At 40.0% G+C, this 16,223-nt stretch overlaps 1 protein-coding gene across 1 annotated transcript in view; it reads left to right on the plus strand.

Moving 5' to 3' along the window:
• Window positions 1–16,223, plus strand: part of sorl1 (sortilin-related receptor, L(DLR class) A repeats containing) — a 93,686-nt gene that overhangs the window by 5,592 nt on the left and 71,871 nt on the right. Inside the window, exon 2 of the mRNA XM_053320859.1 lies at window positions 14,907–15,023. Within this exon, the coding sequence (XP_053176834.1) occupies window positions 14,907–15,023 (117 nt within the window). The remainder of the gene's footprint in view (window positions 1–14,906; window positions 15,024–16,223) is intronic.

The raw sequence follows: 16,223 nt of genomic DNA on the forward strand, positions 1-16,223 counted from the left end.
CATGTTTTCTACCCTTTTTGGAGCTATTTTAATGACGTCCTCTTGAATTTTCTTTTGCTGATTTTCTTTAAATTAACTTAAAATCTGCATTTCATTTGGATGGTAACATAGCTAGCATTAAAGTTCTGAAAAGTTGAAATTTTGGAGATACAGTACGTTTTTTCATCGGACAACAACAATATACTAATGTACAAAATGACCTAAAATGAAGAGTCTCATTTACTCATGACTGTTTCATTCTACATAGAAAAATCCTCACATTTGAGAACCGGACAGTTTAGCAGTATTGCTTAAAAAATGTATCAAAATTATTGTTGATTATTTTTCTATTTAATCTAAAATGACCACATCAACAAGTATCAGCAAACACTGAAAATGAGAAACTGTACAATAGTTCTAAAAATATATCACGCGTTGGGTCTCATTGATTCATTAGCTTCTTAGTTCATAAACCTGTCTGTGTTAACAGCTCATGGTCAGTGGTGTAGGATGAATGAACTCTGCTTGCTGACAGAAGCATCATAATGACAAGTCAAACACTTTTAAATCCTCATATCTGCTGTTCTTTCACCAGCTGCTGTTGCTCTTGTTGTTCTCAGACAGTGTCACTGCTATTTTTGGTCTCCCAGCGTTACAATTAGCCCTCTTAATCATCGTGTGCTGGTGTAGTGTGGAGTGTAACAGTAAGCAGCCATGCAGTGTGAATGCACAGTTGTTTTAAACTATTGGTGTTTGGGCACGTCTTTTCTCAGGAAGCGATGCTTATTTTCTGTCAGTTTCCGGAAATATAAATGTTGAACTGATCCAACTCAGTTTACCTAAGAATTACACTCAGGTGACGAGTTGATTCGATTCAGATTCCTTGGAATATGCTTCTTGATTACACAGAAAAAGGGAGGGGTGCTGTTTTCAGCCTCTCAAACCAGTAAAGGCAATATAAAACATGAAGGGAAGATGAACTAACAGGTTAGAAGAAGGTCTGACTGAACAAAAACGTAATGTGTCTGAGTGTACACAGCTTTTTAAATAATGAAAGAAAGTTGGACAGTGGAGAGTTATTAACATATACAACAATACTAAACCCATCATTAACTATAACACTGTATGGGTGCAGCAGGTCTTCTGTAATTAAACAGACTATGGATCTAGTCATTTATTTCTCTTGTCACTAATATTAACCTTCTCCTGTCGTAACTACTTTTCTTGGATGATATATTGTCACGATAATCACGATAAACAATATTATTGTCATTTGAAGATCATTTTATACCACTGATATAATGATAATATAATAACATAATACAGGATGTACTTGCTTAGCCTATGTGACATGAATAGCCTCTTAGCTGCTAATGTGAAGTGTGGCAAAACTGATAAGTCCATATAAAGACATGATGAGGTTGATAATTACGTTATTGTACGATAAGTCGATAACGTAATTATTGTGACAGGCGTTACCACTACAGAAGGGTTGAGAGTGGAGAGTTATTAACATTAGGTCCTTAGCAGTGGGCTATACTTAACCCATCATTAACTAGAACACTGTATGGCTGCAATCATTGAAATATTAACTATTTTTTACATGCGGTGCTCTCTCTCATTTCTCACTTAAATCCTTTTTTTCCCCTCGATGCTAAGTGCCAACACTGGAAAGCACGGGCCATGTGTAGTGTAGGAATACATCATTAGAACAATGTTATCAGTAAATGTCGAGAGATATTGTGGTTGAACGCCATCGTGTTTGGTGAGCGTGTTGACCGGGCCGACCAGTGACCCAATAAAAGCTCACACTGCTGAGAGGTCTTGTTTGGAAAGCTCAGTTTAACAGCTTCCATGGTGATAGATGTTTACCTCCAACATTTCAGAGATAAAAAAAGAAGCAATGCACCAAACCCCAGATCTTTGTCTGTGGTATGCCTGCACCTTTTTGAGTCCATTCACGCTGCATTTAAACCAATGAAAGAGCCCTGCTGAATGACACTAAATCACCTGGCACACGCACGCACTCACACACACACACACACACACACACACACACACACACACACAGCTTCCTCCAACCACCAGACACACACTTCATACACCTTCATAACACACTCCACGCATCTTTACCTGCAACGCTTGCATGATGACAGCGCCTCCTTAAAATTAAACACTGGCTCTCATTCTTAACTCCCTGAACTCTGGCTGGAGGCACAACAGCCGGCTCTCTGTCTGTCTGTGTGTGTGTGTGTGTGTGTGTGTGTGTGTGTGTGTGTGTGCGCGCGCGCTTGTGTGTGTGTGTGTGTGTGTATGGTAACACAGCACTTTAGCTCTAGTATGAAAACATCTTAATTTGTTTTTTTGTCCGTTTTTTTTTTTTTTTTTGTCCGAGTTTGTGCAGCTGCCGTCAGTGCATTTCAAACGGAGCTCTCTCTCTCTCTGTGTGTCTCGGTGTGGAACGACTTTACACCTATTCTCATTCAGCGTTAAAGATAAAACTGGAATTTTAATATTTCTCCTTTTCTATCAAGCGCCTCCATTCCACACAATAACAAGGTTAGCTTTCGGACCTTGTAAACGCTCATAAACGCGTTGCCCAATTTTGCTTTTATCGTCTATTCGTCTATTTGTCAACTTGCAGTAAAAGTTAAACCCGAAAAATAACCCAAATCTAGAGGTCTGCTGTCACATAGGAAACAAGCACAGTGGTGGATAACTTGCGCACACACACACACACATATACACATTCTGGAATAGCAGCTAGCACCTGGCGAGAGCAGCTCAAGCCTCCGTCCCCTGCCAGTCCTGCAGAGATGATGTCATCGTTTGAGATCGGCTGTGGCGCTGATGGTGTCCTGGCCCACGATGCATACATTCATACCCTCCCTTATCCCCCCACCCATCCACTCCCCCGACCTCTACTCCACTCTTGCTGTTGAATAATGGAGAGCTCAGAAGTGAAGAGAGAAGGGGAGGGTGAAGGCTTTTTTTTTTTTAGGCTAGAAGCCCGAGCGTATTTGTGCGCTCTCCGTTCTGCTCCTTGGTAGTACCAGACACGGAGCCCCAACTCCTCCTCCTCCTCCTCCTCCTCCTCCTCTCTCGCCACCAACGGGGATATCCAGAGTGCCAGAAGGGTGGCGAGTAAAGAGAGGAATGCAGCAGAATAGAATTAAAAGTGGTTTCTGTGTGTTCGCTGTAAAAAAGCCAGAGCTCCCAAGTTAAAACAAGTGTAATTTTTATTGATGCTAAAGCTCTTTTCTGTCTTATCTTGAAAGATTCTTGTTTACAGGCAATATCAGAAGAAGGAGAGAAAACCTGCCTGAGAAACAAGGTGAATAATCTCACTTTGCTGGCAGATATTTGATCTCTCTTTAAAGTCAGATTTGATGAGAGCTCATATTGGACGACAACAGGTTAACAGCATTGTCTGGAGTTGATTTAGACGTTAACTGGGATGGCGTTCTCGCTTACACCGTTTAATCCTTTGCAAATATATGCGTGGCCTGCACTTGTCTGGTCTGGATGACTAATACCGCAAGAGCCCGGGCCTGTTTCAGACTTTAAAAAACATTTTTTTTAACACTCTCCTCATAGCATTTAATGTGATTTGTGAAAATTAAACTGTCTAAATGGCACTCGTCCCATCCTGAACAAACAATACACAGCACATTGATTGCATAACCGGTAAAGATGCTTTTTAAGCGTTGTCAGGTTGCCAGTTGAAAGCTCTCTCTCTTTCCTCCCTGCAGCCAGAAAACACCAGAGGCATTTAAAAAAAAAAAAAAAAAAAGAAATTTGGATTCACACACAATTAAGGAGTGTAAGCCAGTTTCTCAGCGGCATGTAACGGCTTGTTGGTGAAAGGAAAAGCCTCGGGATGTGTGACACAAATGAGAGCGTGAAGGGACAACAAATGGCTTTTTTTTTTCTTTGGAAGTGATGGAGAGGGTCGTTGGAAGGTATGATATGAGATAAAGTGCACAAAAGGCACCGATCACTTCTCCAGTTGAGTGATGCTCCAGGAAATGAAGGGAAGTCATTTGAGGACTAAAGGATTTAGCCTTTACACTGTGTTTTGTTATTCTGTTCCAGGCTCTGTTTCTCTAATTTGTCTCCCTTGTTCTGTTCTGTCCACACATCATCTATTGCACGTCTGTCCGAGCTGGGAGAGGGATTTAAGGAGTATTTCCCTGTTCAAATCAAGGGTCTAAGGAGGTGTTGCTGCACAGACTACAAAGCCTCCTGAGTCAAATTTGTGATTTGTGTTATGGGATGAATATGTTCTCCCAAGGTGTGATGGTCACCTGTGGACTAGTGGTTAACTGACTCTGAACTGGGTTGAAGTTCAACTACAACCACACCAGCCTTTCAAAGATTTAACGATGGACTCACAAAACGTTGTTGGATAAGATGTTGTCCTCCCTGGTCAAAAAAACGTTTTACCACAGACTATACACATATTTTTGGAAATGATGGTCAATAGGTCTCATTTAAATTAAATTATACCTAATTTTTTAGTTAAAGCGATGGTTCGGCGTAATTTTGACCTGGCGTCATATGCACCATGAGGTCTATCTAATCAGCGTCTCAGCCCTTTTTTTCATTTGGTCGCAAAATAGTGGAGTTGGAGCCATCAGCCAAATGGCTTAGTACAGGCGCTAACGGGACCACCAGTGTATCTCATAAATGACCCCACTAATAATGCCTGGATTGTTATCCAACTTCTACAGTAGTACAAATAGGCTCTTTACTCATAAATTGATGCATTGGAAAGTTTGTAAGTACACCAGGAGTTTATTAAAATAAACACTTACCTGATGGCTTTTACTCTGCTGCTAACTGCTAAAGCTGTCCATATGACGCTAGGTCGAAATTACGCTGAACCATCGCTTTAACGCCTGTTGTCCTCCCTAGTCAAAATTGACCGGGGGATAAGACAAGGGTTAAGAAACAAACAAACCATAAAAAGCAAAGTTAATGTAGTTTGGCACAAATAGGCTATGCCTTTTCAACACAGTTTGAACTGAATTAACTGACATTCAGCAAGCTTGCGCTGGGCTAGCCAGCGTGTTAGCAGCTACAGTAGTTCAGCAACTAACCTTGTGAGTGAGTAGTTACTATGCCAAGAAGCTTCTAGAAATCTATTTCTAGTGTGTCAGGCCTCTAAAACAAAGAAAAAGTAATGCCGTCTCCAAACCACAAGATGATTTTTGTAAACCCTAGATCAATTAATTCAATTAAATCCTGTCAGAAAAGATGTATAAACTGGTTTGACCCTACAACAAAACAGTTGGTACATGTCGTAAATATTGGTCTCCAGCTTGCTCGTTGTGTTAACTCGCAGTATACGTTTTACTCGGCCCGCCACACGACCAGAACCTCAGTTTTATCTAGTGACAAGTCCTATAAAGTTAATTCAAACAAGATGACTGTGTTGACAAAAAGAGAGAAAGGCATTGTTACTTTATGAATTCTACTATGAATGGAAAGTAAGAAAAAAACAAATATGGAACCAGATGTCTGGAAGATGCAGACAATATGATCTTTGTGTTCTGCTGCAAAGTCCAGTTTTTATATCACAGCAATCAGAGTCAGGATTACAGTTTGCAGCCATGCCATGTAAATATACTCATTTCAAAAAAAGGATCTTCTGACAGCAGCCATGCGAGAAATCGGCTCAAACTGCACACACCCCACCAACATTTCTGACATTGTTAAAGTCCAACTGATCATCAGACAGCCAGATCATTGATTGTTCAGGGCATTAATGTAATGTCAAAATTGCTGTTTTCTGTAGTCCCTGGGCAGGTTGGAACAATATCAGGCAGCATGACACCCCTCAAACCGAAATGAGTCGGGGGGTGACCAGCTAAAATCTGGCTTAATCACTACAGGGTCTGCCAGGCCTTTCATCTGTACTCAGATGGAACATTTAGAATGATTTACATTTAATTAAATTAGCTAATTTCATTAATATCATTGACAGTAATAATAACATTGCAGAGAAGTATTAACCAAAGTAAATATGTAGATTAATGGTCATAAAAAATGACAGAAGTAATTTCATTATTTTCAGTGTTGAAGTGTTTTGCATTACCCCAGCCACAGCCCACACACCAGCATAGTCAGCTTGTTAACTGATGCTTTAGTTTTAAAGGTGGATTGCAGAATATTTATGTTCCTGTTGTTGAATTATATCAGCTCCACATGCATTTCTGAGAAGTCATAATGTCATACCCCCCCCGCGCCCTCCCCCCCATTTAGACTGAAGTACAGTCCTATTTAAAGTGAGAAAAAAACACCAGCTCATCAAAGGCTCTCTTGCTAACAAGCTCCTCGTTAACTGCACTGGCTTTGCACAGTTCCTGCACCACTTGGCACCTTTATCAATCGCCTTCAAAGTCCAACCTAATTAGATTTTCTTTTTCTACTTTGTTAATGAGACATCTTGTCTTTTAACAGGAAAAAGAACCAGTAACCAAAAGGGAGGAACATCAGTTTATATTTAATCTAAGGAGATTGAGAATTTACTCATGTGTAGCTTTCTTGAGGAAAGGTACACTTGCTAATATTGTTATTAGAGCTGGGTATCGTCGCAGGTATCGTTTGAAGGGAGGTGCTTCCATACGACTTGGTATCCATTTATTTCAGTCGATACCTTAAAGATATTGAGTGCTGAGACCAACCCAGCCCTAATTGTTATTTATATGGAGAAGCTCTTCAATCAGCTCAAAAATATTCTAAAAATGTCAAGAATGGTGAGTTTAGATGTAAAACTACACAGATTTGTGAACACAACTGCTAACCAAATACTGACTTTGACAGACTAAGAAAAAGTTTGTCCACATTATGTCTCTGTCCCCCTGTGGCTCAACAGGACAAAGGAATGTTTTTGCAAATAACTTCTTTCTCTACGAATGTCAACTGACTTAAAATCACTTTGACACTTTGATTATAGGTAAGGGAACCCATTTTCAGGCTCATTTCAGTTTTATATACTAATAAAATGTCGTAATACCTTTCAAATATTTATATACAGACAAATAAAGAAACACATTTTTGCATGACAGATGGTAGAAGTAGCACTGCTTAACGTGTTGAGCCAATTTATGGTTTCTAAAAGTCTTTATGGCCTTTTTCCAAATTGCCTTTCTGCCATTTTCAATTCTCTTTTAGGGACTCGGGTTCAACACAAGAGCCAGTGTTGGCCATTTTCACCTGCACAGACGTCTCTGTAAAAGTGCTGAGTATAAAAAAAGGCTGCCCAACAAAATGACATTTGTCTCAAGAGACTAGCAAGAATGTTCAGTGAGTGGATTGATCACCAGTATTGGCAGCGCAGACGGTCACACTGAGCCTGACCGCATCCTGCTACATAACACAAGAGCCACAGAGTCTAAACAACAACCCACATTAGCTTTCCTGCTAAGTCTCCTTTTTATTTAACTTCCAAACATGAACACGTGTCTTGTCCTTCACGTTAGCTTGTTTAATGAGCCACCAAACAAACATTTATGGTGGTTTGCTCTTCAGAATCCCTGTTAGCGTCACACTGTCTGTCCATGACTTGTAGCTACAGATGTTTGTTTCCACTGTCTCCGTTCTGTAAGCTCACACCCGACTCTGAATAGTTCCAGTTTAGAAGTCAGAAAACTAGTTCTAGCCAGGTTAGCCACTGATCAAAATAGAACATTTCCCATTTTCGCTGTATTTTGTTCATACAAACATTGTAGCAACATGTCCAAATATAGAAGTTGGACAGTGCTGTGTGTATGACTGATTTAATGAGACACAACTATTACTACAACTTGTTCTTGATGTTGATGGGCGGGGCAGCCATCTTGGATGTGGAGGTCAGGGCTGGTGAGGTTCTTCCGACTTTCAGAGTCAGAAATCTGACTTAAGGCGGCATTCCAGTTGAAATTTCAGACTGGGAACTTGGAAAATCTGACTTCTAAGTACAAATGGAACGCACCATAACAGCAGCAATGTGGTTGGTTGCCAGCTGCTATCAATCAAACAGACACCCACACGCCCCTCCAGTCGACTCAGACAAAAAGCACTTTTAGAAGCCATACTGAAAATGAATTAATTTTAATAACTGATTCATCATTAGTCATTTTTTAAAGCATTTGAAGATGTCACCTTGGATTTTTGGAACTAGGCTAGGCTGTTTTGTACTATTTTCTAACATCAAATGGACCCAGTGTGTTTATGCTTTTGGTGGTGATACTAATATGATATTTCAGTATCCTGTACCATACTGTAAAATATGCTGTAATCAAACACAGCATACTTTTATTCAGAAAACAAAAACATTTGAGTAAATCAGTGATTTTACTCTGTAGAAAAGTCAACCCGAAATGATAATTAATGGTAGTTTTTAGTATTTGATGCAGGATGTGGCAGTGCAGACATAAATCTAACTCCCCTCCCACCCCAGAGGGAGTAGGGGACTATTAAGATGGCGATAAACTCACTGTTCCAGTCTGTTGACTCCTCAAGGTCTGACTGAGGAACGACCCATCATGAAAAAGAGAGACATCCCTCTCCTCCGCTTCTTTCTGACTAGTTTGCTCAATCCTGTCTGCTACGTCAGGTACGCAGGGTTCGTACAAGATAGCTTCTGGTGAGGCGGAATGCGTTATGCCTGTATGTATGTTTATGTGTGTGAAGGAGACAGACAGACAGACAGACAACTGTGGCAGTATTGTAGGCTTGTTGTCTGTCTGCGATATGCTTGACTCCACCCCCCCTGCTCCCTGCCCAGCCCCAGACTCCCCAAGTGACCACAAAGCTGTCACAGAGATCGATGGACGGGAGCAGATAAGGAACACCTCCCTGTCACTTATAAAGCCACCTCCAGACTAGCCGCCATGTTGCAGCGTGAGGTGGAACAGGAAGAAAACAAGCACAGGCGGTTTACTAATTAAGCATCATACCATAAACATAGAGAATACTCAGTGGGTGTGTATGTATTCTCATATTGGACCAGAGGGTGTGCATTATTTTCACCACATATTTCAAACAATGCAGCATCATCACTATGAATTCATATCCTGATGTTTATTTATATTTATATATATATACATATATATAATCACGAAACAATGTGCATTGAGTTTAGTTGCACAAATAACAGGAAGCATAATGCATTAAAGAAATAAGATGAGATTTTTAAAAAACCCCAAAAAACAAGACAAGAATAACATGCACGTACCCATAAAATCTACAAAAAATTGAAAACAAAATTCACACAACATGCTACACAACTGCTAGAAGATATACTAGGTGAAAGACCGAAGTCTACGACAGAAAATAGGGCTGCAGTTAATGATTGTTGTCAGTACCAATCGGTTGATTTATCAATGATTTGTTAGATAAAATGGTTTCCCAGAGCCCAAGGTGACATCTTGAAACAGTCCACAAAGATGTTCAGTTCACTGTGATAGAGGATGAAAGAAACACATTTGAGAAGCTGGAATTAGAAGATTTGGATATTTTTTCTTAAATAAATGACTCAGAAATCAATTATTAAAATAGGAGTTGCTGATTTTTTTTTGTGCTTTTTACATTTGTCAAACATACACATCCATCAACAACATACACAACATAAAGCAGAATACCACTCCAAACCAACGTTGCCAATTCATTTAATAATTGACAACTTTTGGACTCTAATAGAAAATGTGTGTTTTTGGCTCATCAAATAAGACGAGAGATGGAGATTGTATGTGACACTCAGACGCTCTATCTGAAAGAGAACTGACAGAGAGTTGTTGTAAATCTAGAAAGATACAAATGATTTGATGTTGTACGTGTAGATCACTGAATTTATCTGATAAAAATCAGTTAAATGATAGAAATACCTATTGGGCTGACACACACACACTTATATATAAAACATGTACATATTACACATATTTACAATACTGGGTGATAATGAATGTGTCAGCTGTCAGAAATGTTGCTGTACTGTTTATAATGTGGACACTATCTTTTTAACTTACAGTATATTATATTTACCTACAGTATAAGACCAGTATGGACAATGTTGCAAATCAGTGAGCAGGACCTTTTTATGGTTTTCTGATTATCTCTGCCTCAATGTGATGAAGCACTTTGTTTTGATCAGTTATTTAATCAGCCACAAACCGTCCCCATCCGGCTAGTTCATCCGGAAACCATTGCTGAATTGATTTAGCAGAAAATGTAGCATATCCCAATATAAAATGACATTACTGATGGAGGATTTTAGCCTTATCACCTTCCTCTAGAGCCACTTCAGCTGTTAATGGATAACGGCTTCTTCTACTTGTTGGACTAGTAAAGTAATCAGGAAAGGTTTTAATGTATTTACTTATCTAATGCCACCGTGGTGCTGGTACAGAAGGGCTCGCTTTGGACAAAGCTTGTTCCCTGTAGTCACAGCTGCCTTAAAGAGCAGGCTTCATTGAACAGGCCTGAGTGTGTACTGCTGCCTGTCATCTTATGTTATTATTGCTGTTATTGTGTGCTGTTGTGTGATACGCACAGTGCTGCGGAAAGGAATTTCCCCTTGGGGACAATAAAGTCTTTAAAAAAAGTCTATAGAGCATTTTGCCTTAAAAAACAGTATGAATAAGCTGGACTCCAGCCCATTTACTCATGAAAACTGTATACTTGCACAGTTTTCTGTAGGATTTGAACACTAACATTGTGTAGGTCATAAAACATATGTATTAGAACCCGATCGATATATCGGTCAGCTGATATTGTCTGATATATAGATATTTGAATTATTTTACTCCTTAATATCGGCATCGACCCCCAATATTAATATTGAGATAATGCTGTATTTCCTAACATACACCAAATCACTTATACTTAAGTTTGTTCTGTTAATCAAACAAGTAAAAAATAAGTATCTATTTATTGTTTTCATCCAATCCTACCATCCAAACACATTTGCCACAGGGTCAGTACAGCCAGTACTGCCAGTACTGCCAGAGCGATGCATTCAGGTGCATGAGTAAAAATGACTTCCCCCAGAAGTAAGCTGATGAATGCAGCACTGCTGTCAATGTTGGACCTCCTGCTCCTCTGACTGACGATGACTGATGTCCCTGGTGAGGTTCAATACTTAACCAGGCACAGAAATGCTGCAAAGTCACTTGGCCAGTGTGTAAAGAAACCTGGGCATCCGTGACCTGAAAACAGTTGTAAAACCTTAGTCGTGTGTTTTGAAGTGCGTGTGAAGAAGGCTGTAGACAGGTCAGCTGAGCCTGTGAGGTTGTGAGCCAAACCCGGAAGGCTTTAGGGTATCAGGCTGAGATTTTAACAAAGATCCTGCCTTTTTTCTGCACATATATGCTCCTCGTCGTGGTCGCAGTAGCCCCTCTCTCCCCAGTTTGGGCCACTACCTGTCATCAGAGCAGCCACATTAGCTGCCGCATTATCCGCAAGCCCCCTCTAAGCGTTAACTCTGCTGCAATTTGCTGCAACCCGGCAAATTGTTTTTATCTTCACAGTCATCATCATTTTCTAGATTCAGCTGTGTCAGTCCGCCGAGCCGCTGGCACCCATTTCAGTCTGCGAACAGCGCAGCAAATGAGGCCTAAAAATGCAGAGATTTACTGCCGCAACACCTCAGCCTGAGAGACAGCCCTGTTTTTTTTTTTTTTAACTGAGGCGGCCCTGAGGGAGGCAGACTGAAGAAGATGGAGAGGAGGAGGAGGAGGAGCGGAGGGGCGATGACTAAAGCAAGAGATAGAAAAGCAAGTTGTCTATCAGTGAAGCTGGCTTTTTGACAGTGGCTCATAGTCGTCCCATTGTTGGAAGTTAAATAAGGAAAAGGTTATATTTGTGTCCCGCTGGCGACACAGAGTCTAGTCCTGCAGGATGTCGGCTTTGCTGTTTTCTGGCGACAACTTCAGCATTATGTTAACGGAAAAATCCACACTTGGGTCTTCTTACCCTCATACATCATCAACCTACAGTGTCCAACACTTTCCAGGAGCTCTTTCGTAATACAGCGTTTTAATTATCTCAGCAGTGTACTACATTTCCCAGGATTCCCCACCACCTTTAATCAAAACACAATATGTGCTGTTGCTGCATTGGTGTATAGATTTTTTCGAGGCCACTGTGGGTGGAGAGATATTACCGTCTCTGCCTTTTCTTCAATGCATTTCTCCTCATAAGATCACTGTTGAATGTGCAAAATTTTGAATCCATGACAGGCCCAATGCAGCCGCTCTGAAATGCTGAAATGTTTACAGACTGGATATTTTTATGAAACCGCAGCTTCTCGTGCGATCATGACGCCAATGTTTTGACGCTGTCACCTGCATTATTGTTGCGATAGTAAAAGGTACGAGGCAGAACTGGGTCGAGGGTTTGTCTCTGATCGAGGCTGACGGGGATAGCAAAGATATTTGTTGTTTATTTCACAGTAAGCCACTAGGAAAGTGCAAAGAAAAAACCTTTTTGAAGCAAAAAAAAAAAGGGCTTTCTGAGGCCTGCCCCTCACAGAATCATCAATAAAAGATAAGGGAAGGAAAGCAGCGAGGAGATGAGATGGTGAGGCAGTGACAATGAAAAAGATGAAATAGCCTATTTCTTTTCATTGAACTACGGGCCTGATGGGAGGTGCAGCGAAGGGAATTAGTGTGTGTTACAGCAAGTCAACACTTTGCCCACCCAGTAGACATACTGCACCTCCACATATGTACACATGGCCTAAGCTGGATCAGTCAGGTGTTCATATAGGTTAAAGGATGATGCTAATGATATTCTGTGTTTTTTATCATAAACAATTACCATTAAAAGAGCCAAACTAGCAATTAACTGATTATCAAATCCTTATATATCTCATTCCTCTTTGCCACAGAGCTCCATTGCTGTCCAAAAACTGTTAAAAAAAACATGATGTAGCCAAACAGCTGCACTGGGTGACATGTTCCTTCATCACCATGAACACACACACATTGTAGTTTATTATGACTCAGTCGTACTGCTGTAAATACTGATTAATGCACCAAATTTTCCTAAATGTATTATTATTCCATGATTGAAAATAGTCTATAACAAAAGCAATGTTTTCTTGAATTAAGTACTGAGAGGAAGACTAACACATTGTTTTTTCATCTTTCCAATGGATTTATTGACTGGAATAAAAATCAGCTCTATCCTTGAAGACTGTGAATGTAGTCATTGTAGTGACATGAAACAACACCGTTTAAGATTGGTACTTTAAAGCTGAAATAAAAATATTTCTTTAGCCAATTGGAGGGAGTGGAACAAGCTGAAAACACATTAGCATAGTATCACCATGTGAAGCTGCTAGCGTGTTAGCAAACATTTACACATCCAGTAGGAAGCTAACGCAAATCTAGCATTCATTTGTAGTCATGTTTTCTTTTTCTTTTTTATTATAGCGAAGAAGTTTTATAAAGAAAAAATATTTGAAGGAAACATAAACACAACCTCACATTTTACATGAGTAAATGGCTAACATGTTAGCAAACAATTTCCTATTTACATCTCACAGAAGTGAGCAAGATTAACATTGATTAGAAGTCATTTCTAGCCACTCAAAAAAGTCACTCTTTTTTAAGCTCTTTGCTTATTGTCTGCCAGTGAGTGAAATATCTGGCTCTTTAGCTGCTAAATGCTTCGCTATGCTTGCTAGCTAGCTAGTAGCTATCTTTGTTTTGTGCCAGGCAGGTTGTGTACAGTTTTATCAGAGCTTTTATGCTGAAAAGAACTGTCTTTTAGTTCTGGAAATGAGGATAATGAGAGTGGAGTTTGTGAACCAGAACACCCAAAAACAACAAGCTAAAAGACTAAATATTATCACAGTATGAGTTTGGTAATTAAATATAAGTTGTCATTTGGTCTGCTCTCACGTACAGGCTCAGCAGCTTGAGGTTATCTCAGGTCATAGCCTTTTGTGTGAGAATACTTTGGTGAGTTGTGATAAAGCTCTGAGGGCCGGTGCAGTTTCTTGAGTGCTGTTGGTCATTGTCTGTCTACATTGTTTCAGTTTGACATGCGGGTCATTGAAACTGGAAAGTTAGTGCGTCTTTAGTTTCAAAAATGAAAGAAGTGAAATGAGCGTGACTGACTCAGTGCCTGGGTCTAAATCACTACAGTCTTCCAAGGTTTATGACTGAGGTTTTATGTGAAGACACAAGTCTTTTTTTGTGCGTGTGTCTTAGCCTCAGATTCAAGCCATATGTTGAGTTGATGACACGTTTACATTCATTCTCGGGACTGTGAACAGATCAAGCTGATTTATATTACTCATTCTCCTCTTTAAGTGTCAAACATGTCCACCTTAATAATAAGAGTGGGTAGCAATGCACATCTTCATTTTCTTTATTGTGGCAGCTTCATTTTAACACCAAGAGGTCATCATAGCATATGTTATTTTATATGACAGTAACAATATACAGTGTATGATGGTATACATTTTCAGGGAAATTCAATTAAGAAACCGTAACCATAGATACCATAATCAGGTACTAAGCCATATAAATAAATAAATGTAATCCCTTAAAGGTGCAGTGTCATTTCTTTTTTCAAATATTACATAGTCTCAATGACTTTGCACAGCTATAAACCATTCAGCTCATTCAAGGGTACTGAACCAAGATAAGCAAAGAAATTCCAGTACACATCAGGAATGTCTGCATTGTCTTTATTAGCTCAGTCATAAACCCAGAAAACAATGGGAACAGCTTAATGATCAATCACCTTTAATCTCTCTGTTTGCTATATCTGTAGTTTCTCTTTTTCTGTTGCAGCGACCCTGTTTCTCTGTTGCAACATTCAATATGTCATCAGTCTGAAGATAAAAATCTACACAGTGTTTCACAGGTCTGATTGCCTTTGTCTCTTCCATGATGTTCACCCTTTGTTCAACCTGTTTCACCCTACAGGCCAACCTGAACGACTCTCATAACCAGATGGTCGTCCACTGGGCTGGAGAGAAGAGCAACGTCATCGTAGCCTTGGCTCGAGACAGCGCAGGAGCCACCGGGCCCAAAACCAGCTCTGTAAGTAAGAGTTAGAGCTCCAGCTAAGACTAGACTAGACTATATGTTCACACTTCCCGTTTATCCCTCCATCTGCTACACTGACCAAAACAAAAAACCCACAGTCAGAAAAAGGGGATGCCCAGTCATTGAATACAACATGTCACATAGTTGAACTTCACACAGCGCTCCCTCACACTGATATCTCTCCTTTCTCTTTCTTTCTTGACTTCCTCCTCTGGCTCACTGCTCAATCCTTTTTTTTTTTTAACTTTTTTGTGAAGTGAAGTAACAGACTTACTATAATTTGTTTCACTCATAGTGACATGTAGCAAATACAGCTGTATAAACCAATATGCACACAAACGTTTCTGTTTTTGTTTTATTCTATATGTATTATTAATATAACTTTTCACTTTCAAGTGGTCATATTTAGACTTCAAATAAGCCCACTTGGGTTTTCTGCCTCTCTCTGCACTCTAAATTATTTGTTATTGGTATATATTTTTTTGTATTCTTTGGAATTGTGCAGAAATAAACTAACTACTAGTTTTGAGACCAATACAAACACTGTTATTGGACTGAAGCTATTTCATCTCATAACCAAATTTTTTCAATTTTGACAGTTTTCCTTCTAAAAAAACCCTCCCAAACTGTACAAGAATGTAGTGTTTCATCAGTATTAAGCAAATAAATAAACAATAATGTTATGATTGGACCCCAAATGGAGATATAGGCTAGGAGTGAGATGAATGAAGAGGGTAGTGAGTAATGGAGGTGGAATGAGCAGGGAGGAAGCTGGAGAGCTGGATATTGATATGAATGAGGGTGAACGGCGTGGGCTGGCAGAAGGTAGCAGGTGTTAAGTGGGTTGGAGAGCGGGCAAGCAGGTAGGCAGGCAGACAGGCAGACGTGTTCTGATCCCCGAGCACAGGAGAGTGAGATAGCAGTTAGCGAGGAAGTAAACATTAAGAAACGAGTGGAGGGGGTTAAGCAAGAGGAAAACAAAAAAATGGACGAGATCCAGCTCACTCCCTACGGCACTCACGCAGGCGATTAACTTAATGGCCAAGGAAATTAATTCATCTTGGCTGCCTGACTCATCCCTAGCAGCTAGCTCATCTTTAAAGCAGTCACTAAGCCCGCTCAAGAAAAACTCCCTGAAGTGACTCATCATTCTACCCAAACTCCACTGCAGAAGTCTTAAACTTAACTAAATAA

The sequence above is a fragment of the Scomber japonicus genome, chromosome 6 (assembly GCF_027409825.1).
Source record: "Scomber japonicus isolate fScoJap1 chromosome 6, fScoJap1.pri, whole genome shotgun sequence".
In the NCBI taxonomy this organism is placed as follows: domain Eukaryota; kingdom Metazoa; phylum Chordata; class Actinopteri; order Scombriformes; family Scombridae; genus Scomber; species Scomber japonicus.